Genomic DNA, 27,329 nt, shown 5'->3' on the forward strand with positions numbered 1-27,329 from the left:
GGTGTGGGAGTTGTAGTTTACGTCGTGGGCTCGACAACCTAGCGTGGCTGAGCCGAGCGACTCCTTAGACTACATTACCCAGAATGCCCCGCGTGCACGGCGCACGCAGGTGTTGGGTCGGCGGCAGACGCGATGGCGGCTGGTGGGACTGGGGATGGAAAATGTCGAGAGATGGAGGTGCGAAGGCCGGAACAAGGTGACGGGTCACTAAAAGTCACCCCAAAACCCGAGAAGACTCGCATCAAACTGGTTCTGTACCATTGGTCGCAGTCTTTCTGTTCGCAGAAGGTGAGATTACTTTGGATAACGGAGAGTGATTCGGGCTGGGCTTTTAATGTTGGGCATGTTTTTCCTCTTCTGGACCTTTCTCCCTATTCCTTTACCCGCTTCTGCCCTTCTTCCCCTTACATTCCACTCTACTGTTATGGTGCCTTATGTTTTTCTGGCATGTAATGAGAGGTGACTGACCTATTTCCGAAACTGCACCATAAGGTGGGTTTAACCTGGGTCAAATGTATTATCACACGAGGCTCGGGATGATATTCTATGCACAAATTCATGCCAGTAATGACTGGTGATATTTGTATATATATAATAGACGTGAATGGAGATTGGACCATCATCACTGATCGTGTGCAGAATCAAACCTTTTGGGCGTTACACTATGTTGGATCAGATAAGGATGAGGAGACCATCTAATTACGTCCTGAATGAGTCTAAAATGGAGATTTAAATCTTTTTGTGTGGTCACATTTCTATTTTTTCTCACTGAAGGGGCAGATTTTGGTAAAATTGATGAATTTCAATGATAAAGTTTTAAAATATATATTTTTACTCCTTTTCTACATACATAAAACAGAACCCAAAACAAAAAGAATAACAAGAAACCCTCCCCTCTACCTACCAACCAAAGTTAATTTTAAAAATAAATCCCCCCCATCCAATCCCCTCTTGCCCTCCCCTCCCCCGCTCTCCCTTCTCTTGCTCTCCCCTCTCTCCACCTTCTCCCCCCTCTCCAAAATGCAAAATAAACAAACCCCATCTTTTGTGGAACCCCTCATTTGCCTCCTTGGGGCAAATTGCACCATCTCAAAGATGTAAAAACTCCATTAGATCCCCCAGCCATGCCTTTAAAAAAAAATAAATTTAGAGTACCCAATTCATTTGTTTTTCCAATTAAGGGGCAATTTAGCGTGGCCAATCCACCTACCCTGCACATCTTTGGGTTGTGGGGGCGAAACCCACGCAAACACGGGGAGAATGTGCAAACTCCACACAGACAGTGAGCCAGAGCCGGGATCGAACCTGGGACCTCAGCTCCATGAGGCATCGGGGTAACCCACTGCGCCTCTATGCTGCCCTATTATAAATAGCAGAGGATGGTTACCCCCAGCCATCCCTAAGCACAGGGTGGAAAAGCTGACCTCTACCCCAACAAAATCCGCCTGCCAATGATCAACAGAGCAAAGGCTCAAATATCTGCTCCAGCTCCTGTCTGCAACTCCAGCAGGTCTGAAACATCGAATATGGTCCCCAGGGGACCTGGCTCCAAATCCACATGCAGGATCCCCGATGTGCTGAAAAACGACCCCAAAATTTCTCCAACTTCGGGCAGGATCAGAACATGTGCCATGACTAGCCAGGCCTCTCCCAGACCGTTTGCAAGTATCCTCTACCCCCTCAAACAGACGACTCATCCTTGACTTCGTCAAATGCGCCCTGTGCACCATCTTCAACTGTACCAACTCCAGCCTTGCACACAAGGTTGAGACATTTACCCTGTGCAGCATCTCACACCACAGTCCCTCTCCAGTGCCATCCCCAACTCCTCCTTCCACTTGGCCATAACCCCCTCCATAGACAGCTTATCCTCCAAAAATCCTCCCATAAATCGCCGAGGCGACCCCACCCTTCAACCCCATTACCGACAGGACCTCCTCCAACCACGAGGAGACATGCGCTGTCCTTATCCTTTTTTAACAACAGTGAAATAGATGCCTGTCCCATCGTCTCTGGGAGCGTCCCCTTAGCTACCGCGTCCTCAAATATCTCCACCAACAGCGGCGCCAACCTATCCAAAAACCTCTTATAAAACTCCACCGGGAACCCATCTGGCCCCGGTGCTTTACCTACTTGCATCTTTCCTCAATCCCTACTTGGCTCCTTCAACCCTGCCCTATCTTCCTGTCCTACTCAAGTCCCTCCAAAAATCCCTCATATCTGACTCATTCCCCGGGGCTTTGACCTATGGAACGCAACCTCTTGTAAAACTCCTCAAATGCCCTACTCACCTCTGATGCAGCCACCAGCTCCCTCGTCCCATCCCGAACCTGAACAATCTCCCGGGTGGCTGCCTTCCGGTGGAGCTGTCCTGCCAGTAAGTGACTGCCCTTCTCCCCGTACTCGTATACCAACCCTTCGCCCGCCTCACCTGGAGTACCATTTTCCCTGGAGATGAAAGGTCAAACTGCATCTGCAGTTCCTTTCTAATTCTCCAGAGTAGGATCTTCCGCATACTTCCCATCTGTTTCCAAAATTTCATCTTACCAACTTCTGCAGCTCCTCTCTTGCCTCCCTATCCACCTTCGTCTTAAACGCGATGACCTCTCCCCTAACGACCGCCTGCAGCGCCTCCCATACCACCGATGCTGAGATCTTCCCATTTTTATTGAACTCCACATAATTGGCAATCATCTTTGTCATTCTCACACAAAAACTCGGATCAGCCAGCACCACATCCAAGCTCCACGCCAGCCCCTTCTCCAAGACCACATTCACCAAGTGCAGAGCATGATCTGAAATATCGATCGCCGAGTATTCCGCTTTCCTCACCCCCGACAACAATGACCTCCCCATAATAAAGAACTGGATCCGCTACTCCATCCCCTTCATAAATGCTGCCAACATTCCCCCCTCCCTCCCAAGCCCGGATCAACGAGCGCGGCTTAGATTGATCCATCTTCGGATGCAACACTGTGTTTAAATCCCACTAAAATTAACTGCTTCATGTCCAGCCCTCCTGTTTCTACATAGTTTGGAAAAGGACAATTTGGAAAGTACAGCCTGAAAGGCTAATTACTGTAAGCATATTCAATCATTTTCAAAAGGGAATTGTATGTTTTCTTGAAAAGTATCTACAGGATCATTGCATTTAGATGCAGGCAGTTCTTGTTGGCTGCACAATCAACGATTGGGCTGCTTTTCTCTAATGTGAAGCCTTGCTTAAGAACATAAGTCATCCATGCATTGTTTTTAGGTTGCCAGTAGACTAGCCATACCATTAGGGATAATTTTGCAATTTCTATTTTCCTATCGATTATGTTAGCAAAAACATGGTTATTCATGATTTAACCTTTTTGCTGTTTGGGTGCAGCTTTTTTCAGGGCAAAAAGTCCTATTTTATCAGCATTAAAGATGTTGTTAAGGTTATAATGAGGCAAAACTTCAGGAATTTGGTCACGTATACTGTTGCAACATTTCTGCAGAAAATGTGAACTGCCTTACGTAGGCCTGCCCTTGTTTATGTGTCCATTTTTGAAGTGGTTAATCGATGGTGCAGAAATCGAATTGGTTCCAAATGTTTGTGAATTTATTTGTCTTTAAAAACAAGCTGAGGTTCGGGACCAATAACGTTTTGTTTAAAGTAGGCAATGCTTGAGATTTAAGACACTAGTCCAGCAAAGGAAACCACAAGTTTCCAAGGGCTTTAAATAAGCAAAAATAAACTATAGTATATAAAGCAGCACGGTAGCATGGTGGTTAGCATAAATGCTTCACAGCTCCAGGGTCGGTTCTCGGCTGGGTCACTGTCTGTGCAGAGTCTGCACGTCCTCCCCGTGTGTGCGTGGGTTTCCTCCGGGTGCTCCGGTTTCCTCCCACAGTCCAAAGATGCGCGGGTTAGGTGGATTGGCCATGCTAAATTGCCCGTAGTGTTATAAAAACTAAGGTTAAGGGGGGGTGGGGTTGTTGGGTTACGGGTATAGGGTGGATACGTGGGTTTGAGTAGGGTGATCATTGCTCGGCACAACATCGAGGGCCGAAGGGCCTGTTCTGTGCTGTACTGTTCTATGTCTAAAGTCAGAAAAATAAAACCATTTAGAATATCTATTTGGTGCTCTTACATTCAGGATATGTATGAGCTACATCTGAATTAACAAGGTGACTGTGGTTAAACCACACTACACAATAAATGGCAGATGCAACCTGTTATGTTATCCCTGGATTGCTTAACAAGCCACCCGGACATCATTAACCGTGTGAGTCAACGAATCTCTTTGAAATTCCCGCTCTCACTCGGGATGCCATCTTCGAAGATCTCGCATTGAAATTTTTTACAAAAGTCACTCCAAATTGGGTGGTTCAACAGTGGTCTACCAGGGTTTCAGTATCGGCTCTTGAGATTCTGTTCTCCTGGATTCCTGAATGCTCACTCAAGCACCAACTCACAAGCACAGTTTCAGCTCTTTGGCTGTGCCAAGCAGAACACTCCTGCTTCTAAAGGGTGCCTTTGCCCCAATGGCCTGCAGCACAGTTAACAATCTTCAGCTGTCATCTCGGATCTACTGGGCATTTCTCGAATCCTGTTTGATTACCAGACTCGGATGGCATCAACTGTGGCCTACCTCAGTGTTTCGGTCTCGTCTTCCAAGGTTCTGTTCCCCTGGATTCCCGAGTATACACTTACGCATCAACTGACGAGCACAGTTTCAGATCTTCAGTCTGGCTGAGAAGAACGCTACTGTTCCAAGGGGAACCTTCGCCCCAGCGGCCCGCAGCATGGAGTCACCAACCTTTGGCTACCTTCTTCACTTAAAGTCTGCTCTCTACAGTCTTATGATCCCAGATGATATTACTGGCAAGTCAGATCCAAGACTGGAACCTGGCTAGATAGTACATATTCTTTGTTTTAAATCCTGGAGGGCATTTACTGAACTGATCCACAGGAGTCTGCTGTTGACCTTTTATTAGAAAGATAAAACATTTATTGAACAAGAAACATGAACTGTTTTACACGAAACAACAAAAAGGTTGGAAAGATTTCAACCTTTGCGGAGAAGAAGAAAAAAAAAAGATTCAAACTCAAGCTATCCATTTTAACCCAGCAAATACATTTACACACCCAATATTCCAGTGAAGAGGTACCACTATTTCCACACCAAGGGTAGAGCTGGTTCAGTTGCAAAGAGGTCTCTTTTTCCAGTAGACTTGTGAACAGTCACTAGAAGTCCTTCTATAATTAGTATCTCCCTTGAGAGCCAGTAAACTCTAAATTTGCTGTAATTTTAACTTTAGAGCAATTCACGTGAGTTCATTTAAACTGATTTCTTCAGTCTGGCATTATTTTCAGACCTGTCTTCAATCTATGGTACACCCATACCAGCTGAAAGTAAAACTGCTTTTTTTTGTCTCTCCCTGTCTCCGTATGAGTCTTCACTGATCCTCTGTTGCCAGGTAACAGTATGAGTTTTTCTACCTTTGTGTTTGTTTTAACTTGCCTAAATACCAACCCCTCGGTAACCCATCTCTTTACCTTCAGAGTTGTAAAGCCTCATTAAAATTACATGTTACAAATAGGGCCTGGAAACTTCCCGGCTTCATTTAAAAAAAAACCTTTAAAATGAAACAAACCCAGAATGTATCTTTTTTAACCGAAAAAAACTACATAAATTAAACTTAAACCAATATCTTGTTCCTAACATCCACAAATACAAATATACCGTGCATAAATCTATATCCAGTTCCTAACAGCAGCCCTTTTCCTATTTAGAAGGAGCCTATTTCTCTGCTTTATTTTTCCTTAACTGGGACCTGTTTCTGTCTCAGTCCCTGAACCTGGGAACTTCCTTTTGGGACCCCTGCCTTTCCCCTCTGCCTTGTTTGGGAACTTTCTCTACCCCTGATAGGGACACTTGCTGGCTGGGTGCTTTGCACCCATTCACCTGACCAGGTTATTTGCTCCCCTCTTCTCTTTATGAAAAACTATGTGGGCATTGTCCTGGGCCCAAAGAACATAAAGACACAGAGCCAGTCAGCTCCCGGCTTGCGCATGCAGGGAAAGTCTGAAGTGTGTTGTGAATTCTGAGCTCGACATTAAATTACTTTTAGGTTTCATAACAAAGGTTTCCCTACAGCGATCACTGTTGGAATATGTTTGAGGTGATGTAGGTTGTCCTCCACAGTCCAATAATTCAGCTGGCATTGACCATTGAGTTTCAACTATAAATAATAACCTCTTGAGCAGCTGCCACCCATGGAATTACCAGTGTCTTCAGAAAAAACAAAGGAGCATGGGAAGGTAGGAACAGGGCTAGGTCATTCGGCCACTCGAGCATGTTCTGCCATAAAACTAGATCCTGGCTGATGATCTACCTCAAAGCCATTTTCTCCACTATCCCATATTCTTTTGATATCTTTATATTGTGGGCGTTTCACAGCTATTCAACTATAGCGTACCTTTCTCCCCCAACTGACCAGACGACTCTTGGAGTTCCAGTTCAAGATCTTTTTTCCCCCAATTAAGGGGCAATTTAGCATGGGTGAAACCCACTCGAACACGGAGAGAATGTGCAAACTCCACACGGACAGTGTCCCGGGCCCGGGATCAACCCTGGGTCCTCAGCACTGTGGCAGCAATTATACCTTCCGCTCATCTTCCAAGTAATTAACATATACCGATCAAAAGTGTACATTTGTTTAGAAATTCTGTATCCATTTACAATTATTGAGATTACATCCAATCCTAATTTCTGCACATCTACTTTAATTATAATATCACGAAGCATGCATTTTCTCTCCATATCTACTAACTTCCAGACATGAATAAGATAGAAATATGTTTGATGACTGGTGTATCAAACTCCCTTCCCATTGTTCCTTGTTTCAGCAAACACACAAGTTGCAGCAGCATAATGATCAATTGAATTTTTGTGTGCAAGCTGTGTAACTAAAGCCTTCCTTCAGACTCAGTAATGGCCCTTGGATGTTATCTGTAGGCAGCTTGAAACTAAGACAGCTAGTGCCTATTTAAAAAAATTCTTCTCTGCAGTCTGTGAACATTCAGCAGTTAGCAGCTTAGGGATTCTGCTTTTTTAACCCTTTCACTTTAATATCTAGAAACCTATCAATCTCTGTCTTGAACGTAATGACTTGAATTCCCACACCCCTCCTGGGGTAGAGAATTCCAAAGATTCACCACACTGAGTGAAGAATTTAATCCTCATCTCATTCCTAAATGGCCTGCCTCCTATTCTCAGACTGTGAACCTTGGCCGTGGCCAGAATTGTGAACAATGACCGCCAAAGTGTCTACTACCTCTACAGTCATCTTTTTTTAACACACTGGGATGTAAGGTCATGGAGATTTAGCAATTTTAAGTCCCATTGATTTTTCCAATATTACTTTTTTTTTTCAATTAATTTCTTTCAGTTCCTCTTTCTCACTGGTCCCTTGGTTCTCTGGTATTCCTGGGAGATCTTTTGTATCATCCTTCATGAAGACAGACACAAAGTAACTGTTTAGTTTCTCTGCCATTTCCTTTCCTTTTCCCTATTATAAATTCTCCTGTTTCCGGGCCCATATTTGTCTTTGCTAATCTTTTCCTTTTTACGGTCCATTTTTATAGTTCTCACTAGTTTACCCTCATATACTACTTTCTCTTTCTTTATCTATACCATGCCTTGCATTGCTACTACTGTTTGGTGATCCATAAACGATTCCTACCAATGCTGGTTGTCCTCGTTGTTTCTTTGCCCCACCCAAATTTATTCTACATCTTGATATTCTAATTTAAGATACTCTGTCACTGATGCACTTAATTGAAGTGCCGCCCCACTCCTTTTTGCCTCTCTTTCCTAAATTTCAAATACCCTTGACCCTTCCGTTCCCAGCCTTGGCCACCCTGCAGCCACGTCTCCGTAATAGCAATGAGGACACAGGTTTACTTCTATTTGTGCTGCCAATTCATCCATCTAATTGCAAATGCTGTGTTAATTCAGATACAGTGTCTTGAATTCTGTTTTTTCTTATTTTTGCAACCCCTAGCCTTATCTGCGGATTCACTTGTGTCTGTATGGTCTGTCCTTCCTGCCACACTCATTATCAATTCCCTTATTTCTGCCTTGCTCTCTTGTCTGTACTGCTCCCTTTAACTTATTACATCTCGTCTCATCAGATCCCTTGCCCCACTGTTTTATTCAAAGCCCTCTCTACAGATGATTCAAGTTGGGTAGGAGTGTGAATTATGAGGAGGATGCAGAGATTCTTCAGCGGGATTTGGACAGGTTTAGTGAGTGGGCATATGCATGGCAGATGCAGTGTAATGTGAATAAATGTGAGGTTATCCACTTTGGTAGCAAAAATAGGAAGGCAGATTATTATTTGGATGGGTGTAAATTGATACTCGGCAAGACCTTGGTGTCGTTGTGCATCAGTCGCTGAAAGTAAGTGCTCAGGTACAGCAGGCAGTAAAGAAGGCAAATGGCATGTTGTCCTTCACAGCAAGAGGATTTGAGATAGGAATAGGGATGTTCTACTACAATTGTATAGGGTATTGGTGAGGCCGCACCTGGAGTATTGTATGCAGTTTTGTTGTCCTTATCTGAGGAAGGATGTTCATTCTATAGAGGGAGTGCAGTGAAGGTTTACCAGGCTGATTCCTCAGATGGCAGGAATTTAGAAGTGAGAGGGGATCTCATACAAACCTATCAAATTCTAACAGGATTCGACAGGGTAGATTCAGAAATAATGTTCTAAATGGTGAGGGAGTTCAGAACAGGGTTATGGTTTGAGGATTGAGGCGAGGAGAAATTTCTTCACCCCGAGTGGTGAATCTGGAATTTACTACCACAAAAAGTAGTTGAGGCGAAAAGGTTGTCTAATTTCAAGAAGGAATTAGATATAACTCTTGGGGTTAAAGGGATATAGAGGGAAGACGGGATCAGGGTTTTGTACTTGATCAGCCATGATCATAATGAATGGCAGAGCAGGCTCAAAAGGATTAATGGCCTCCTCCTGCTGCTATTTTTCATGTGTGTTTCTATGTGTATACAACTTGCCAGAACACTGGTCCCAGCATGATTCTGGTGAAGACCATCCGAATGATACAGCTCCCACTTTCGCTAATACTGTTGCTGGTACCGCATGAATTTAGAATTTACAGTGCAGAAGGAGACCATTCAGCTCATCGATTAAGAGGGCGCAGAAGACATTTACCAGGATGTTGCCTGGTATGGAGGGCATTAGCTATGAGGAGAGGTTGAATAAACTCGGTTTGTTCTCACTGGAATGACTGAGGTTGAGGGGCGACCTGATAGAGGTCTACAAAATTATGAGGGGCATAGACAGAGTGGATAGTCAGAGGCTTTTTCCCAGGGTAGAGGGGTGAATTACTAGGGGGCATAGATTTAAGGTGCGAGGGGCAAGGTTTAGAGATGTATGAGTTTTTTACACCGAGGATAGTGGGTGCCTGGAACTCGCTGCCGGAGGAGGTGGTGGAAGCAGGGACGATAGTGACGTTTCAGGGGCATCTAGGCAAATACATGAACAGGATGGAAATAGAGGGATACGGACCCAGGAAGTGCAGAAGATTTTAGTTTAGACGGGCAGCATGGTCGGCACAGGCTTGGAAGGTGAAGGGCCTGTTCCTGTGCTGTACTTTTCTTTGTACTGGCCCTTGGAAAGAGCACCCCACCTGGAGGAAACCCATGCAGACACGGGGAGAAAGTGCAAACTCCACACAGACAGTCACTCGAGGCCAGAATTGAATCGGGACCCTGGAGTTCTGAGGCAGCAGTGCTAACCACTGTGTCACCGTGCTGCCCATTGAAACCCATTTCTCTCACTCTGTTCTTGAATCATGCATTTAATGCTACCATGCTCAAATTTGCTCATGGCTCAGGTACTAATTATGATATTGTTGCCTGTGAAGTTCTGTTTTTTAACTTAGCCCCAAACTGCTCATACTCTCTCAGCGGAACCTCTTTCCGAGTCCTACCTGTGTCATTGGTACCTCCATGTACCACAACAACTGGATCCGCCCATTCTCACTGCACGTTCTTCTCCAGCCCACAACAGATGTCCTGATACTTCATTGGGCATGCAATACAGCCTTCTGGACTCATTCATTTGGCTGCAGAGAACTGTGTATATCCTCTTACAATACATGTCCCTATTGCCACTACTTTAATTTTAATTCCCCCCCCATCTCACGTGAATGGCTTCTGAACCACAGGTGACCACTAACTCCAACATACTGCAGCTGCCATAAATCAGCTGTCCTGCCATCATTACAGCATTTAATTTTACTGATTAAATTTTAATTAATGCCTCTACTCTTTCCTGTGCTTATATTCTTATTTCAATCAATGTTCTACTTTGCCTGGTTTAAATTCCCTGTTCAGATAAATAGGAAATACCAGCCAATCTAATAAGCTTTACTACTATTAGTAAACCATGCTACTACTAGTATTAAAGCTTTAGAATTGCTAAAGCTACAATTTGAGTAACCAATTTGTTTTCCAATTAAGGGGCAATTTAGCATGGAGGATTCGGGCTCGGAGGGCGACTGCCCGAAGGCTGTCAGCCGCCCAGTGTCAGGAGTGCAGGGTGCACGAGATGCTCTGTAGCGGGTGCGGGTCTCACTCGTGCCTGACACGATGTCGCCCTTCACCCCCTCTGGGGAACTCCCAGAATCTGGCGCATCATAATTGAAGGTTCTTTTGTTTTTCTGCCTCTGTAGATAGTTCAAGCAGTGTCCTATTGAGCCCCCCCTTCACCAACACTCCAACTCCCTCCCTCCCCACAACCCTCCTTTCCTCTTTCTCCCCACCCCCCTTCCTTTCCCTTCTGTTAGTACAGATGCGAGGGTATCTGGTCTCTCCAGCACAAAGTTTAGTGCTTGTACCATTTGTTTTTTGTAGAAACGTGTTGTGAACTGTTTTAATAATCAGAGTATCCATCCCCCCATCCCATACATTGGTACTAAGGGGAGTTTCTCCAACGCAAAATGCGTGTTTGTACCGTTTGGCCGTGTATATTTTATTTAATGTTTCAATAAAAAGATATGGCCAATTTGCCTACCCTGCACATCTTTGGGTTGTGGGGTTGAGACCCACACAGGCACAGGGAGAATGTGCAAACTCCATAGACAGTGACCCAGAGCCGGGATTGAACCCGGGTCCTCGGCGCCGTGAGGCAGCAGTGCTAACCACTGCACCACTGTGCTGCCCTGAGAATTGCTAAAGTTACATGAATTTCGAAAGATAAATGAGAAGAATACTCACCAAAAATCAATTACCTCTTTCTGGTGATGGCACAAGGTTTTTCTCAGAACGTAGCCCGTTCTGGAGCCATGGATTGAACTGTATAGCTATTTTAGGTGTGGCTCCCTGTCTCCTGATCCTCCCCCTCCTGGAAATTCACGTGGAAAATAAAATAAACTAGATTAGACATGGTAAGTCTTGATATTATATCAGATTTCGTCACTTATTCTAAAATTAAATCTAAATAAAAAACACTGCAGAAACAAATTCTGAGGAAAAATAGACTTTCAAAATGTTTTTTTTATTAGTGTCAGCAATATTAGGGGCAGCACGGTAGCATGGTGGTTAGCATAAATGCTGAGGAAAAATAGACTTTCAAAATGTTTTTTTTATTAGTGTCAGCAATATTAGGGGCAGCACGGTAGCATGGTGGTTAGCATAAATGCTTCACAGCTCCAGGGTCCCAGGTTCGATTCCCGGCTGGGTCACTGTCTGTGCGGAGTCTGCACGTCTTCCCCGTGTGTGCGTGGGTTTCCTCCAGGTGCTCCGGTTTCCTCCCACAGTCCAAAGATGTGCGGCTTAGGTGGATTGGCTGTGCTAAATTGCCCTTAGTGTCCTAAAGAATAAGGTTAATGGGGGGGGGGGGGGGGGGTTGTTGGGTTACTGGTATAGGGTGGATACGTTGACTTGAGTGGGGTGGTCATTGCTCGGCACAACATCGAGGGCCGAAGGGCCTGTTCTGTGCTGTACTGTTCTATGTTCTATATGGTGGAATACTTTGAAACTGCAAATTGTAATTGAAATAAGCATTTAGTCTGCCATTATAGGATGAACTCTACCCAGGGAGTTATATTAATTCCTTAGATCTTTATATCAAAGTACTTGACACAAATTTTAGTGAAACAAACTAGTTATGCAACAATCATTATTGCCCATATCTTCCCAGCGTCGCATTTCGTGGGTCTAGGAAGGTCCCGTCCTCTAGGAAGTTCCCACAAGTGTTTATTCGTCAATTGTCCAGAAGTGCTAACTTCCTCTGGGCTTGGGAGCCATCTGACTGAAACGATTTAAATCGCTAACTTCGAATGGTTCTGCCAGTTTACCCTGATAGTTACTTTGAAAGAGTTAGAGGGGATAAAAAAAACACTTCTCCACCTAGAATAACTATTTATAAAACTCAGTCCCAGCTGCGCACTACATGCTCCACCCCCTGCCACTGATGGTGCTACCAAATGATACTTTACCAATTGTTTGGGCAGTATCATCTGGCTCATTATAGCCTTGGTTCCAAAGTAGGCAAAGCTAAATTCCAGAAGCGAGGAGTGAATGACTGCCTTTGACATCAAGACAGTATTTGACCAAGTGTGGCATTAAGTAGCCTTTGTAAAATCAAAATTATTAGGGATCCAGGGGTTAAATCTTCTGGTTTGGGTAGGGGCAGCATGGTGGCAGAGTGGTTAGCACTGCTGACTCACAGCACCAGGGAGCCGGGCTCAATTCCTGCCTTGGGTCACTGTCTGTTTGGAGTTTGTGCATTCTCCCCGTGTCTGTGTGGGTTTCCTCCAGGTGCTCCAGTTTCCTCCCATAGCCCAAAGATGTACAGGATAGGTAGATTGGCCATGCTAAATTGTCCTTTAGTGACCTGAGATGTGTAGGTTAAGTTATGGGGTGGACATGGGTGGAATGCTCACTTGAAGAGTCGGTGCAGACTTGATGGGCCGAATGGCCTCTTGCCATGTAGGGATTCTATGAGTGATACCTAGCATATAGGAAAATGGTTGTGGATGCCAATCATCTTAGCTCAGGGCATCACTGCAGGAGTTCCTTAGGCTCCACCATCTACAGCTGCTTTATCAATTACCATAGAGTCAGAAGTGGAGATGTCCGTTGATTAGTATTCAGTTCCATTTGCAATTCCTCTGACAGTGACACAGTTGTGTACATCCACAAGACCAGGGCAACATTCAGGTTTGGTCTGTTCACTGGCGAGTAACAATAATGTCATATAGTGCCAGGCAATGATCATTTCCAACAAGAGAACCTAACCACCACCTTTTGATATTCAATGGCAATACCATCATAAAATTCTCAACTGTCAACATCCTAGGAATCATCATGGACCAGGAACTTCACTTGGCCAACCAAATAGGAACATGTCAGAAGTTGGCATTTCTGCAGCAGGAATCTCTCCTGCTTTCCCCCAAAGCCTTTTCATCATCTACAAAGTGCAAGTCTGGATAAGACATTCTCCTCTTGTCCGAATGAGTGTAGCTCCAGCAACAGGCAAGAAGCTCAACACCACCCAGGACACAGCAGTCTATTTGATTGGCACCCCATTGCCACCTTTAAATATTTACACCCCACCCCATGCCAAAGAATAGCACATCTGCAGTTCATTTTTGAGATGAACTTGATCAATTCATTCAGCCTCTTTAGCACCTCCCAAACGTCTGGCCACTGAGAAGAGGAAATGCCATCACTACCGAAGTTCCCCTCCATGTCATGCAGCATCTTGACTTGGAAATATATCGCCCTTCCTTCCTTGTTGCTGGGCAGAGTCATGGAACTCCTATTTAACAACGTTAAGAATGATTTCACCACACTGACTGCTGAAGCGATTAAAGAAGGTCCAGGATGGTGAGAGATGGGCATTGAATGCTGGTCTTTGCAGTAACACCCTCTGGGTGAGGCAATGCCATGGAGTGTTTTGAAATGAGTGTGAGCACTTGAAATGAAGGAGGACCAAAACTAATTTTGCTTGGATACTGGGAGGCTGTGGAACTTGGTAGGATGGGATACTTGCAATTTTGGACTTTGTGTAAATGAAGACATGAGCAGTGAAGTTTTGAATGAGTGCAGGTTGGCAGGTAGAAACAGGAATACTGACTGGAAGAGCATGAGAGAAGGTAAGCTGACAGCTGGTAAAGGCATGGATCAAGGTTTGGGCCACAGCAGAGAGGTGGGTAGTTTATGGAGGTCTAAGAATGTGGTCTTGCAATGGAATAGAATAGTTTTGAGGAATAAATCTCAGATTAAACTCAATTATGATTCTGTACGTTTGGACTTAACCTGAGGTGGCAGCTGGAGAGCCTGATGGTCTCTAGGATAATGATTTAGATGGCTGCAGGGTAGGATGATTGTTGTTTTTAGCAAGATTGTTCTTAAATGGTTTTCATGCAAGCTTTTGAATACACTTGCTCACATGCACACTTTAAGACAGACACCTGTGCACACTGAATTTATCGTTTTGGTATGAAAACTAACTAAGAAAGCAAAAATCAAGCACATCTAAACAATAAACGATTCAGGTACTTGATAAATACCATAATGTGAAAGGATTAACGTGTGGTGTTGATATCTCTTTTCTGCATTTCAGGTTCGTTTGGTTATTGCAGAAAAGGGTCTAAAATGTGAAGAGTATGATGTTAACCTACCATTGAGTGAGCACAATGAACCTTGGTTTATGCGTTTGAACCCAGCAGGAGAGGTACCTGTGTTAATTCATGGCGACAACATTATCTGTGAATCCACTCAGATCATTGACTACCTGGAGAACACCTTTGAAGATGGTAACATTTAAGGAAATACTTCGTTTCAGTGAAACTATGTATATATCTTTCTGTGAAGATGTGATTTGGAAGCCTGATATGAATTACGGTCTAGATTAGGTGATTCATTCAACAAAAATGCCTTCACCTTCATTGTCCAGCAGAATTCCTTTCTCTTTCATCCTCTCACTATGGTTTGGTGCGCAGAGACCTTGCATAAGGGGCAGCACGGTAGCATGGTGGATAGCACAATCGCTTCACAGCTCCAGGGTCCCAGGTTCGATTCCGGCTTGGGTCACTGTCTGTGCGGAGTCTGCACATCCTCCCCGTGTGTGCGTGGGTTTCCTCCCACAGTCCAAAGATGTGCAGGTTAGGTGAATTGGCCATGATAAATTGCCCTTAGTGTCCAAAATTTCCCTTGGTGTTGGGTTGGGTTACTGGGTTGTGGGGATTGGGTGGAGTTGTTGACCTTGGGTGGGGTGCTCTTTCCAAGAGCCGGTGCGGACTCGATGGGCTGAATGGCCTCCTTCTGCACTGTAAATTCTATGAATAAGTCGCTTTGTCTATGTTTCAACTTGAACAGTGAGTATCGACAGGTTGTTTCATTATTGGGTCATCAAAACCAAAACCTATTCTGCTCACCTGAGGTCCACACAAGCAAATGATAAAATGGTGAGCATGAATTGCGCTTGAATTGGTTTGTAGTGAGGGCAAGTTGTGCGTCATCAGTCTCGCCGTCTCGTCCTGATCTGTCAGTGGCAAGATGAGTCTATGTGGCTGGAAATAGATCTAGATGCAGTGGGTGACCAGGATATATTGTGCTCTACACATCCACATGCACATTCTGGCAGAGGCTTCCCCATCTTAATTGTGTGCAGTGAGGATACTTCTGGCAACCTGGCACAAACTTTGTTTGTCTTTGAAGGAGCTGTTGAAGACAGAGTTGTGATTGATTTAAGGAATTAAAGTCTTGACCAGCTGAGGCTTTCCTGGTATCCTGCAAATGGGAGTTTTTAAGTGAGGGTGATCAAAGTCTGAAATTTTCTGCCAAGATAACAAATTTTGCTTATAAATACAGTCACAAATATAAATTACAGAATCCATTTTGTGTAAGTAGCTGAGAGTCTGAAATGTAAATGTACAGATGTCTTTGGATGAGCTGTCTGTTAATGGCTTGATTTAGTTTGCCTATGAGACAGCAATCACTGTTTCATTTAAATGTAGAGTACAGCACCCCCTGCTGTAATAATTTGACTGTCTTTTTTTTTCCATGTGGTTTCTCTCATTGAGATTGGTATAGTGCTGAGTTGAAGGTAGTTTTATGGAATGCATGCTTGCTTGTTGACCCATTCGTAAATAATCAGAGACTTTAGAACTGCATCTTTATTAGGTATCATTTCATATTACAAAATTAAATCTATTGTCCATCACTTCCTAGATTTCCAGCTTTGCATTTGGGAAGTTCCCAAATAAGGGTTTACCTGGCAATTGCTAACTTCCTCTGGACAACCGTGTTGGGCTGGGAACATCCGACAGAAGCGATTTAAATCTCTAACTTCAGATGGGTCTGCCAGTTTTGCCCTAATAGTTTTTAAAAACAGGGGCCTGATGAAGGAGCAGTGCTCCGAAAGCTAGTGTTTGTAACAAACCTGTTGGACTTTAACCTGGTGTTGTAAGACTTCTTACTGTTTTTAAAATAAATTTAAAGTGCCCATTTTTTTTCGAATTAAGGGCCAATTTAGGCCAATCACATATCCAGCACATATTTTTGGGTTGTGGGGGTACCCACGCAGACAAGCGGAGAATGTGCAAACTCCACATGGACGGTGACTTGGGGCTGGAATCGAACCTGGGTCCTCGGTGCCGTGAGGCAGCAGTGCTAACCATTGTGCCACCGTGCCGCCCCTTTTTACCCTAATAGTTGCTCTGAAAGAGTGAGAGGAAACAAATCACTTCTAACTCCAGAGTAACTGTGGGACAACACCCCACATCCCCCTGACCTTGCTGCAAAAAAGGGGAGGGACTTACCTCTCTGCACCCCAGTTACTCCATGAAGCTGCTGCCGGGGCTGCACTTCACTGTTCCTGTCTCACCCAGCCTGAGTGAGGAAGGTTGGGTGAGACAGGGGCCTAGGAATCCCAACGAAGGTAATTCTGCCGAGAGTGGCCATCCGACGGAGGTTTCCACTCTGAGGAAGTTACAGGTCTGTATTTGTTGCATACAGGAATCCATCACCAATTGCAGTGCTGTTTATGATAGAATATAGAAGGTGTGGGTTTTATTTTGAAACTTGTGAAATAGTATTTGTGTACCATACATTTGTTTTCAAGAAAAGCTGTACATTTTCCAAAAGAAGTAACGTAATACAGAACTGGAAAAAATACCCCCCAAAATACATTTTAAGTTCTTGTGATCTTAATATTTGCAAAAATAATATATTGACATGGAATTGAGTGGCTTAGAGTGGGAATTCTTACTTTTGTCCCCCCTTTTTCTCTCGAGCCTGTGGATGCTAAGGCCAATTGTAATGCACCAGTGACTGCCATCAACTAATTTAAGATGGACTTTACATTGGTTGTGGGACTTTTGAGTGACAGTGCACTTGAGCTCGTGAGTTTACTGTGGTATCCTCAGTGCAACTCTGGGTTCTTTACCATCTTACACAGTGTATTTAACCATTGAATTGTCAAGAAAATGTATCCAGTAATCTCTTGAACAAAACATTATATCCATGTAACACGTTTAAATTGGACCATATTTTTCATGTAAATCTGATGCCTCAATTGAACAGCTTTAGGCTAGTGTTTAGGAGTATTGCTAACTCACCCATGTTGCTTTGAAAGAAAGCATTGCATGTGTCTGTGATTTTGTTTCTAATTAAACGTGCTTCAGTATATGCATATTACATGAGAGTTTTCCATACTTTATTTCACATTTGACATTTTAATATTTATTTTCACATTATTTTCATATTAGTTAAGTTGAGGGTTTATAAATCGGCTTGATTTCCTGAATACGTTTACATTTTTTCTTTTTCTTTACAGTTATTCCTTTGTTACATCAAATCATAATGATTTTGAGCTAATGTACAGTATGTAGACCTAGCAGGCTCAACAGCTGGAATGTGTCAGTTTTGAGGTAACATGTTCTGCAATATGCTTGTAATGTGCTGTTTCAATGTCTAAACAATTACTTGATGGAAATTAGAATATATTTAGTATAATACAGAATTTCCTAGACTTAGTTCAAAGAAATTTAGGATTGAAATCAGATTGGGATATTAGATATTTAAAATAAATGGGTTAATGCCTCTTTTAAGTAGTAGACAAAATAACGTTGTTTGTTTATTTATTTCTTTGATTGAATGTACTGTGTGTTCAATTCTTCGGCATTGGAATTTAGAAAATCCAAGAAATGTTAAGGGTTGTATTCTTATAAAACTCTACTTGAATAATAAGTTTAGCCCACATTATCTTTGGAAGGGAGCTGCTAATTTTTGAACTGAAATTGTCTGTAATATGCCCCATTTTTGCTTCTCTTAGCAACTTGACTGCTTTACTGAGAGTGTCCTTTGTGTATTGTACTTTCAGCAAATATCCCCAAATTGATGCCAAAAGAAGGAAGCCTGTATTATCCACGAGTACAACATTATCGAGAATTACTGGACTCTCTCCCCATGGATGCCTATACTCATGGTTGCATTCTTCACCCAGAGTTAACTTTGGACTCCATGATTCCTGCATATGCAACCACTAGAATTCGCAGTAAGTAGAACCAAGCAACTCAATTGAAGGGTGAAAATGTATTTCTTCCTGTTTGTTGTGATACTAATTGGCTGAAAATTCAGTAAACTTTACAGCTTATTGAGCATTTCTATCAATAGTTTAAATGTTGATGGAAACCACCACCTTCCTTGCAATGATTTAGTCTGTTGGGTTTTAAACCCAAATGGAGCTTTATAAAATTATGCTTGCATGCATCTAAGCTAATCTTCTGTCAGCAAAGAGACCCATCTTGCACATTTTCGCTAAACCAAATTTGATACATTATCTTAACATTGCAGATGAAGGGTGACTTAGAAAATTTATGTGTTTTAAAACATGTAGATTAATTTATGGTTTAACATAGGGCCACATGTTTTGCATCCCATACAAAATTGTGAGGGTGTGTTAGTGATGGTATCTTAGCCTCCCACATTGGAGGGAACTGATGCTTGCATTGCTTAGTTGAGGAGGGTAATGCTAATGATAACACTAGAGGCACAACTGTGATAATTATAATTTAGCATCACATCGCCCTGTGGTGCTTATCATGCCTTTTGGTTATAGGTATGTACCTGAATATATTTTGAGAAGAAAAGAAATGATGGCGTTTGAGTGCTCCAGCTCACTCTATTTCCATAGTCCTGCAAATTTATTTACCTCTTAAATTCCCATCCAGTTTCCTTTTGAAATTGTTAATTGAACCTATTTTTTCCACCCTTGTAGGCAGTGAGTTCCAGATGATTACCATTTAACTCATAAAATAATTTCTCACACCCCTCCTGAGTCTCCTGCTCAAAACCTTCTTCATCTGCCTCATCTAAACCTGTCATAATCTTGTGCATCTCTATCAAATCTCCCATATTTTCCTTTTCTCCCAGGACTACAATCCCAGTTCTCCAACCTAACTTTGTATCGAAAATCCCTCATCCCTGAAACTATTCTGGTAAATCTCCTCTGCACCCTCAAAGACCTGTGTATCCTTCCTAACGTGTGGTGACCATAACCATAACTAGATGCAATACTATAGTTGTGACCCAAACCAGAACTCTATAAGGGGTTCAGCATAAATTTCCTGCCGCTATGAAGCCCAGCATCCCATGCGCTTTGCTAATTACTCTGTCAACCTTCAACAATCTTTGCAGGTGAACCCAGGTTCCTCTGACCCTATGTACAAGTTATGAGTATTCAGGGTAGAACGGGCTGAAGTCTGGCTGCAAATCATCTCATTCAAATAATTTGTGAGCACTTTATATCTGCTCAGGTGAAGAAAAGTCATGTGGGTGATATGGTGACCTTTGAAGTCGTGTTGCATTATGATCTAATGGAGGTGGGGATATTATTCAATAAAAGTTTAGAAAGGTTTTGGTTTCAACAGATTGTGGTAGTTTAGTGCATGTTTTAGTTAGTGCCTGCTGTAAGGTCTGGGAAGAAGCAGCTTATTTAATAATGCTGTGCACATCATGAATTCTGTACCCTAACTTGAGCTCAAGTTGTTATTATTTTCATAGAAGTTTAATGGTGAATATAATTGTAGCAATTATGTGTAGAACTATTTAATGCAGCAGTATTAAAACTGATTGACTTTTTTGAAAATGGTTCAACATGTCTAGATTTTAAAAACTTAGGCTGCATACTGCAATTTAGGATTAATACATTGTTGTGAATTACTGCCTGAAATGTTGTGACTTACTATCTGAAATTTATGTTATATTGAGAAATGACAAGTAACTTTCCAGCTTTTCAGTTTATTCAGAACAACTAATTATAAAGCATAGTTCAGTTAATTCTGCGCTATGGTTTGGATTTTGTGTTGGAAATAACATTGAGCGCTGATAGCCTCAATGTTATTGTGCTGTAAATTGGACAGCAACCCTTGGAGTACTCCCATATAGTTAAACACAATCCAAAAGTTGCTGTCAACTCTTCAGATTTTGGTTGCGAGTGCTACAAAAACCTTGCACTTTTTATGTTAATATTTTCATTAAAAATGTGGTAAATTTTCATTGTTGGGTAGAAATAGCTTTTTATCCCCTTTTATCAAATTATTGCATTCCAACCATTGTGATTAATGCTGCAGAATTAATCTATTTTTTACCAAAGGGAAACACATAATGCGTGATCTATTCAGTGGGTAGAACTGTTTTTGAAGTTATACTGCTATGTAGAGAATTGTTTTGATAGATTTAACAAGTTAAAGAACAATAACTGCACTTTTCCAAAGAAACATCGCTATATTTATTACTTCTACCAAAAATTAAAAATAATTCACTGATCTCCACGATCTGCATAATTCTACCATTACAACAGTTCCAGCCATGTATTCTGCGCAAACCCTTGATCCTTCAATTCTGACATCTTGAGAATTCTTCCCTCTGGACTTCAATCGGTAACAGAGCTGTCAGCTGTTTTACCTCTATTTTGGAACTCTGTTCCTGAACACCCTCTGTTTCAGTGAAGTGCCTTGGGACATTTTCCATGCTAAAGGTGCTATATAAATGCAAGCTATTAGAGCAAAATGGCTGGTAAATCAGCAGAAGAATTACATCTAATTATGTGATAGCGATCTAAGGTAGGCACAGTAGCAAATTATTTCATGATGGTTACAGTTTTTGGTGTAGTTGAAATACGAAGGGCAATTAATCAATAGATTAGAAACAATAGCTGGTCCAGCCAACTTTTCTCACATCCCATGGGAAAAAAAGTGGTGTCAGTTTTTCTTGAGTGTGCTATGATGAAAAAATCTGGAAAAATATGAGTATAATTTTGCAAATCCAAATCCTCAACTGTTGAATTTCAATCCCTTTTCCTTTCCCTGCATTCCAACCCCACTTGCCTTTTCAAATCTAATGTGCGTTTCATTTTTTTTTCAGGCCAAATTGGAAACACTGAATCTGAATTGAAAAAGCTTGCTGAAGAACACCCAGAATTGCGTGAAGCATATTTAACAAAACAGAAACAAATTAAGGTAAGAGCTTATATAATTAACAAAAATTGTTTTCTTTGATGTTGGCATTATGTGCTTTAAAATGTACTTTTAAATTATAAGCTTGCTAACAAAAACATTGGCAAAAAGCAAAACTAATTTTGACTTAAAATACAGACCAGCAAATGTACTGTGGAAAATTGTTACCAAATGATACAGTACCCTGTCATGAGTAAAACCATAGGTTAAGTATCCAAGTAATGAGACCACAAGTAGTCCCTTTTTTTGGCCTGTCCCGACAGTTTAGTCTTGTCAAAATCTAGCTTGTAACATTTTGTTGGTTGTTCTGGGTGAGTGTGCTTAACACTCACTTGGCTCTGTTTCTCGTTCTAAGCTCTGGAGTCGCCAGGTGCTGTTAAGACACCGCCACAAGCTTCAAGGTGAAGTTCAAAGCAATAAAACCGTACACGAATTAGTAAGTCCAAACAACTAGAGTTTATTATAACACAATTATAATAACTACCCATGCACATGCTAAAGGATTAAACTTACTCCTACCGCTAAACAATTAATACTTATCTCGAAGGAACTGCGAGGTCAGGGAACAAGGCCTCTTGCTCTGCTCTGGTCTGCAGACTTCGGATTGCTATCAATTGCCAACGGTGTCAGGAGTGCCTATGTCTGGTAGCGGTCGTCGTCGTTAGGCACTTACTTGTTGGTGGCTGCTGCTCGACGGCTGTAGTAGAAGACAGGAGCCCGGAGACAGGAGACTGAACCATGTGTGGGACCTTTCTTTTATAGGTCCCAGGGGATCGGCGCCCCTTTGGGCGGACTCCCTTACCTGCTTGGAATCGATTGGGTCTCTTCCCAATCGATATGTTTGAACCCCCAATCCTAGGGCAGTTCCTTGGTTGCTGGGGCGGTTCTTGGGACCTTTTGTTTTGGGCTTCTCTGGCGCCACTGGGTCTGGCCTTCCATAGAATGTATCGATTTGTGCTTAACTTGTGTCCATTGTATCTGGGACTCGCCCGGTATCGCCTCATTAGTATGTTAACGTGTTTTCTTTCACAGTGCTGTCTGGTCTCTGCAGCATTCAAAACCGGTTTCTGCAGTTGTCCCAATACACAATCGCCTTGCAAGCTGCTTGCTTTCCAACATGTCCATTTTCCCTGCATTCTTTGCAATCTTCCATTTTGTGTTGGGCAGTGGCCACCCCAGGTGGCTACAATTTCCAGTAATCATCTATTTGTGTGAATTGTGTTGCAATTTTACCCTCAGATGACATCCAGAATATGGAACCCCATCCCTATTGGGTCTGAAAATCTTTTGAATTTAATATATGTCTATATATTATAACTTTTGCACTACTATTGTACATTAATGGGCTAATATTTGTCTGCAGGCAATGGAAAATGTCCAGAGTACAGGAAACTTGCTGATATGGCGCAAATATTCAATTGCTGAAAACACCACGTTATCCCCTAGCACACTGAGCACTACCATGGGAGTTTCACTGCTCTCTTAATTTATAAAATCTTTAGAAGTGGAATATTATTCATCCTAATCTTCTGTATAAACCCAGTTTCCCTTTTTCATATTTTTTAAATCTTCAGTCCAAGATACGGGACCATGATAATGTAAACTACCTGAAAAAAATATTCCGTGAGCTGGAAAATGTTCTGGATCAGGTGGAGACTGAGTTACAGCGAAGGATTGAGGAAACTCCAGGTTTGTAACAAATAAATTACGTTATGTTTGGACACCTGCTTTTCATTCGCTTTTTGTTTTTCCCTCATTCCATTCTTTAGCTTATTTATGGGGCAGGTAAACTACTATCTTGGAACTTTCATTGCGTTACTTCGGAAAATTTTGCAAGTGTGATTCAGCCTGAGGTATCTTGTCTTCAGACTTTCTCCACCTCCTGTTGGGAAACATCACTCCATAATGGTTTGGTTGAGATCAGAAATCTGCCATATTTGGCAGGTGCCAATCTCTTAATTGGAGACTTAGTGCCTTACTCAGTTAATCTGTTCAGCAGTGTACACTCTTGCAAAACTGTGATATTTTGGCAGCAGAGATTTCTGTACTCCTTGACCCTGTACTGTGGAATTTTATTTTTTCTAAATCTTTCTGTTTGACATCTGTCCTCGCCTTCAGACACTGTATATAACTTTACTCGCAGTTCCTGCTTGGTGCCCTCTGGTCATTTATGAAGTGATTTGGGGTGTTTCCTTGTTTGCAAGACACTATCGATTTAAGTTAACGTTGCTCATGAAAATTAGGAATTGGCCCTAATTTGAAATTGATCTTTTAAAAAAATACTTGGTAAAGTTATACCGTGTAAAAGCTACATCTGTTTTCCTCCCCTGTATTCATTGTGCATTGTTTTATTGTGTGGTTACAGGAAAAACTTGCAGCTTCAAAATAACTCAATTGAGTGATTTGAATTGGAAAACGCCAGCACTGTTTTAGTGTGTGTGTGTGTGTATATATATATATATATATATATATATATATACATATAATATATGTCAAAAAATCTTTGTGAATTTTGTTTGTTGTGGGCACAGTTGCATGGAAGTTAGGTACATTATCCTTCTCGCATGTGAGTGAACATTTGCAGGTTATTCAACCATGAGAGAAATTACTGTGAAATCTCACCATTGCCTAATATCCATACTTGCGTACATAAAGGTTGCTGGGTAGTAATCAGGAGTAGCTGAATTTTTCCTTTACTAACACGAGTGCCTGAGGCCAATTACAGTACATTTAATGCATCCCAATTTAGCTAATTTAACACACATTTTAAATTGAGAGATCTAAATCACAACAATACATAAGATAAATATACTAAGCCATTGCAGAACGCCATTATCCACAAATAGGAGTCAAATGCTACAGTTAATACTCCGGTGGAAGCTTCTGCTTCAAATCAGTAAGGTGAAGATCTCAGAGCCCTGAAGGTTTAATGTTTTTGTTGTTAAAGCACAATTATCATTTTCTATTTTGTCTGATTGAATCTTAAACAAGTGGTTGTAGTAGTTGAGCATTGGATTCTTAACAGTGAACTCTCAGTTCAGATTTCAGCCTCAACTTGTGTTTGAAATTGCCTGGATTAATGCTGGGGTTATTGAGACCTAGAACATAGAACAGTACAGCACAGAACAGGCCCTTCGGCCCTCGATGTTGTGCCGAGCAAATGATCACCCTACTCAAACCCACGTATCCACCCCATACTCGTAACCCAACAACCCCCCCCCTTAACCTTACTTTTTAAGGACACTACGGGCAATTTAGCACGGCCAATCCACCTAACCCGCATATCTTTGGACTGTGGGAGGAAACCGGAGCACCCGGAGGAAACCCACGCACACACGGGGAGGACGTGCAGACTCCGCACAGACAGTGACCCAGCCGGGAATCGAACCTGGGACCCTGGAGCTGTGAAGCATTTATGCTAACCACCATGCTACCGTTAGCATAAATGGGAAGGAAATCAGTTTTGTCACTAGGTTAATTAAACTTCAGAATTCATAACAAACATTGTGCAAATTGGTTCCACTGCCAGCACTGTGAGAAGTTGAAATGAGTTGAATATTTGATGTTTGATCCTTTTTGTTAGGCATTTGCCAAACTTCAGGACTGGCTTGCAGGCTCATTAAATTACTTTGGAAATGACCAATCTTAGCAAGTGAATTTGGACTATGTGTATGCTCTGTAACATTAGAATGTTCCATTTTGAAGGCAGAGAAGAAGAATTTGCATTAGTACATCTGCCCAAACACCTGTTGAGTTAACAGTCAACATTACCATTCAGCAAGTGATCCACACTATCCCTCCCAGTTTATATATATATTGGAAGGTAGCATATTTAACCAGAAATGAGGAAAAAGTGGACAATGAAGTAGAATCTAAAGTGGATTATTATTTCTAAGTGCTGCAAATCACATTTTGAAAATTTAAGTCTGAAAATTAACTGCAATATTTGCTTTATTTATACCAGGGGTGGGCAAACTACGGCCTGCGGGCCGCATGCGGCCCGCCAAAGGTCTTTATGCGGCCCACCAAGATCAAGTCATTAAAAATTTTTTTTTTTTTTTTTTTTAATTTAAAATTTTTTTTTTAAGGTTAATGGGGGGGGGGGGGCTGTTGGGTTACTGGTATAGGGTGGATACGTTGACTTGAGTAGGGTGATCATTGCTCGGCACAACATGTGTTTCATGTGAAGTTTCTACTTTAAAATATTAATTAAAATGAATTGCTTTTTTTTCTTTAAACTGAGTTACTTTGTTTTTCAAATAAATGTGTTTGATGTAAAGTTTCTACTTTAAAATATTAATTAATAAAAATTAATTGCTTTTTTCTTTAAAAACCTTTTATTTTGGCTATTTTAAATATTAATTATTTTACTTAATATACTATGCGGCCCTTTAAAATTGTGAATTTCTGAATGTGGCCCTTGCACGGAAAAGTTTGCCCACCCCTGATTTATACCGTTATCAAAAGGCTATGTTTGAATGATAAAACAATGCTTTTTGGCTTGTGTTAATTTGTAAAATCTTTCAAGTAAAATAACTTACAATATACAGTTATTAATGGAAATATTGATCAAGTTTATCTTTTTTTTAAACAGAAGAAGGATTTCAGCCGTGGCTCTGTGGTGAGTTCTTTAGTCTTGCAGATGTAGCTCTCAGTGTAACACTGCACCGGCTGAAGTTTCTTGGACTTGCCAGAAAATATTGGGGAAATGGAAAACGGCCAAATTTAGAGTCTTATTATGATCGTGTGTTACAGCAAAGGACTTTCCGAAAGGTCTTGGGAAATGTGAACAACATTTTACTGTCAGCAGTACTGCCTACTGCTTTTCGGGTTGCTAAAAAGCGTGCTCCATCGTTTTTGGGCGCAAGTTTTATTGTAAGCTTGCTGGGAGGAATAGGGTATTTAGCCTTTCTGTTCCTTAAAAAGAGACTATCATAGGACCTGTTGGCATGAACTTAATCAAATTCTTGGTAAAAATAACTTTGAGGAAGAGCTGTGGTAGCTACAATTTCATTGCTATTATCATGGTAAAACATTGGTCAATAAAGACATTGCGGTAACTTGCATCCTGTAGTAAAGGTATTTATTGTCACTTTTATTTTCAGAGAGCAAGGTAAAAAAAATGGGCAGTTTAAAGAAATTTGTGCACAATGCAATCCATTTATTATAGAACTACAAAAATGTATCTGATCACTTTTTTGTATTTGAAGCCAATGTTAAGTCATAGACTGTGCTGTCACATCCTAATGTTTTTGGGTTACAGCACATTAACAATTCATTAATGCACTTCAATAAGTCTAGATATGAATCACTGTGGTTCAAAGATTAACACAGTCAATTCCAAACCTGTACGTACTAAAACTAAAACAGAAAATGATCTGCAGGTCTGGCAACAGCTGTGGAGAGAAACGGAGTTAACAATTTGGGTCTAAATGACTTTCTACAAAACTGTATCTACAGTTCTGTAGAAGAGTTATTTACATCTGGAACATTAACTTTGTTTTTCTGCATGTATGCTGCCAGACCCTCTGAGTTTAACCAGCATTTTCTGTTCCTATTTCAAAATTCCATCATCTGCAGTATTTTGCTTTTATCTGTATGTACCCAACTTCATTTAATTTCATTCTTTTCTGCTGAGCCTCTTGTTATATCTCTGAATATGCAAGTTTGATGTCTACATTTCACAATCCAGCTAGAGGTGATGTACACTATTGATCTTTACAGCTTGTGTTAACTTAGAAATACCATTTCTATATCAAATGCTCATGTACTTAAATAAAGACATTAAGAAAATAAA

The 27,329-nt window shown here is 41.6% G+C and overlaps 1 protein-coding gene across 4 annotated transcripts; it reads left to right on the forward strand.

The window, feature by feature from the left end:
* Positions 1-99: 99 nt before the first annotated feature.
* On the forward strand, positions 100-27,329 carry gdap1 (ganglioside induced differentiation associated protein 1). Of its 4 annotated transcripts, XM_038809634.1 has the most exons (7): positions 4,104-5,451; positions 10,524-10,709; positions 14,635-14,827; positions 18,397-18,570; positions 21,441-21,535; positions 23,107-23,221; positions 26,127-27,329. In XM_038809634.1, exons 3-7 carry the CDS (start codon positions 14,722-14,724, stop codon positions 26,468-26,470), a joined length of 834 nt encoding a protein of 277 aa, XP_038665562.1. In that variant the 5' UTR covers positions 4,104-5,451; positions 10,524-10,709; positions 14,635-14,721; the 3' UTR covers positions 26,471-27,329. The 4 variants fall into 4 exon arrangements, with proteins under 4 accessions (XP_038665561.1, XP_038665564.1, XP_038665562.1 ...); XM_038809633.1 differs by lacking the exons at positions 4,104-5,451; positions 10,524-10,709 and adding an exon at positions 100-288; XM_038809635.1 differs by lacking the exons at positions 4,104-5,451; positions 10,524-10,709 and adding an exon at positions 17,851-17,944 and having other exon boundaries at positions 14,633-14,827.

This window comes from Scyliorhinus canicula, chromosome 10, assembly GCF_902713615.1.
Source record: "Scyliorhinus canicula chromosome 10, sScyCan1.1, whole genome shotgun sequence".
Taxonomy (NCBI): domain Eukaryota; kingdom Metazoa; phylum Chordata; class Chondrichthyes; order Carcharhiniformes; family Scyliorhinidae; genus Scyliorhinus; species Scyliorhinus canicula.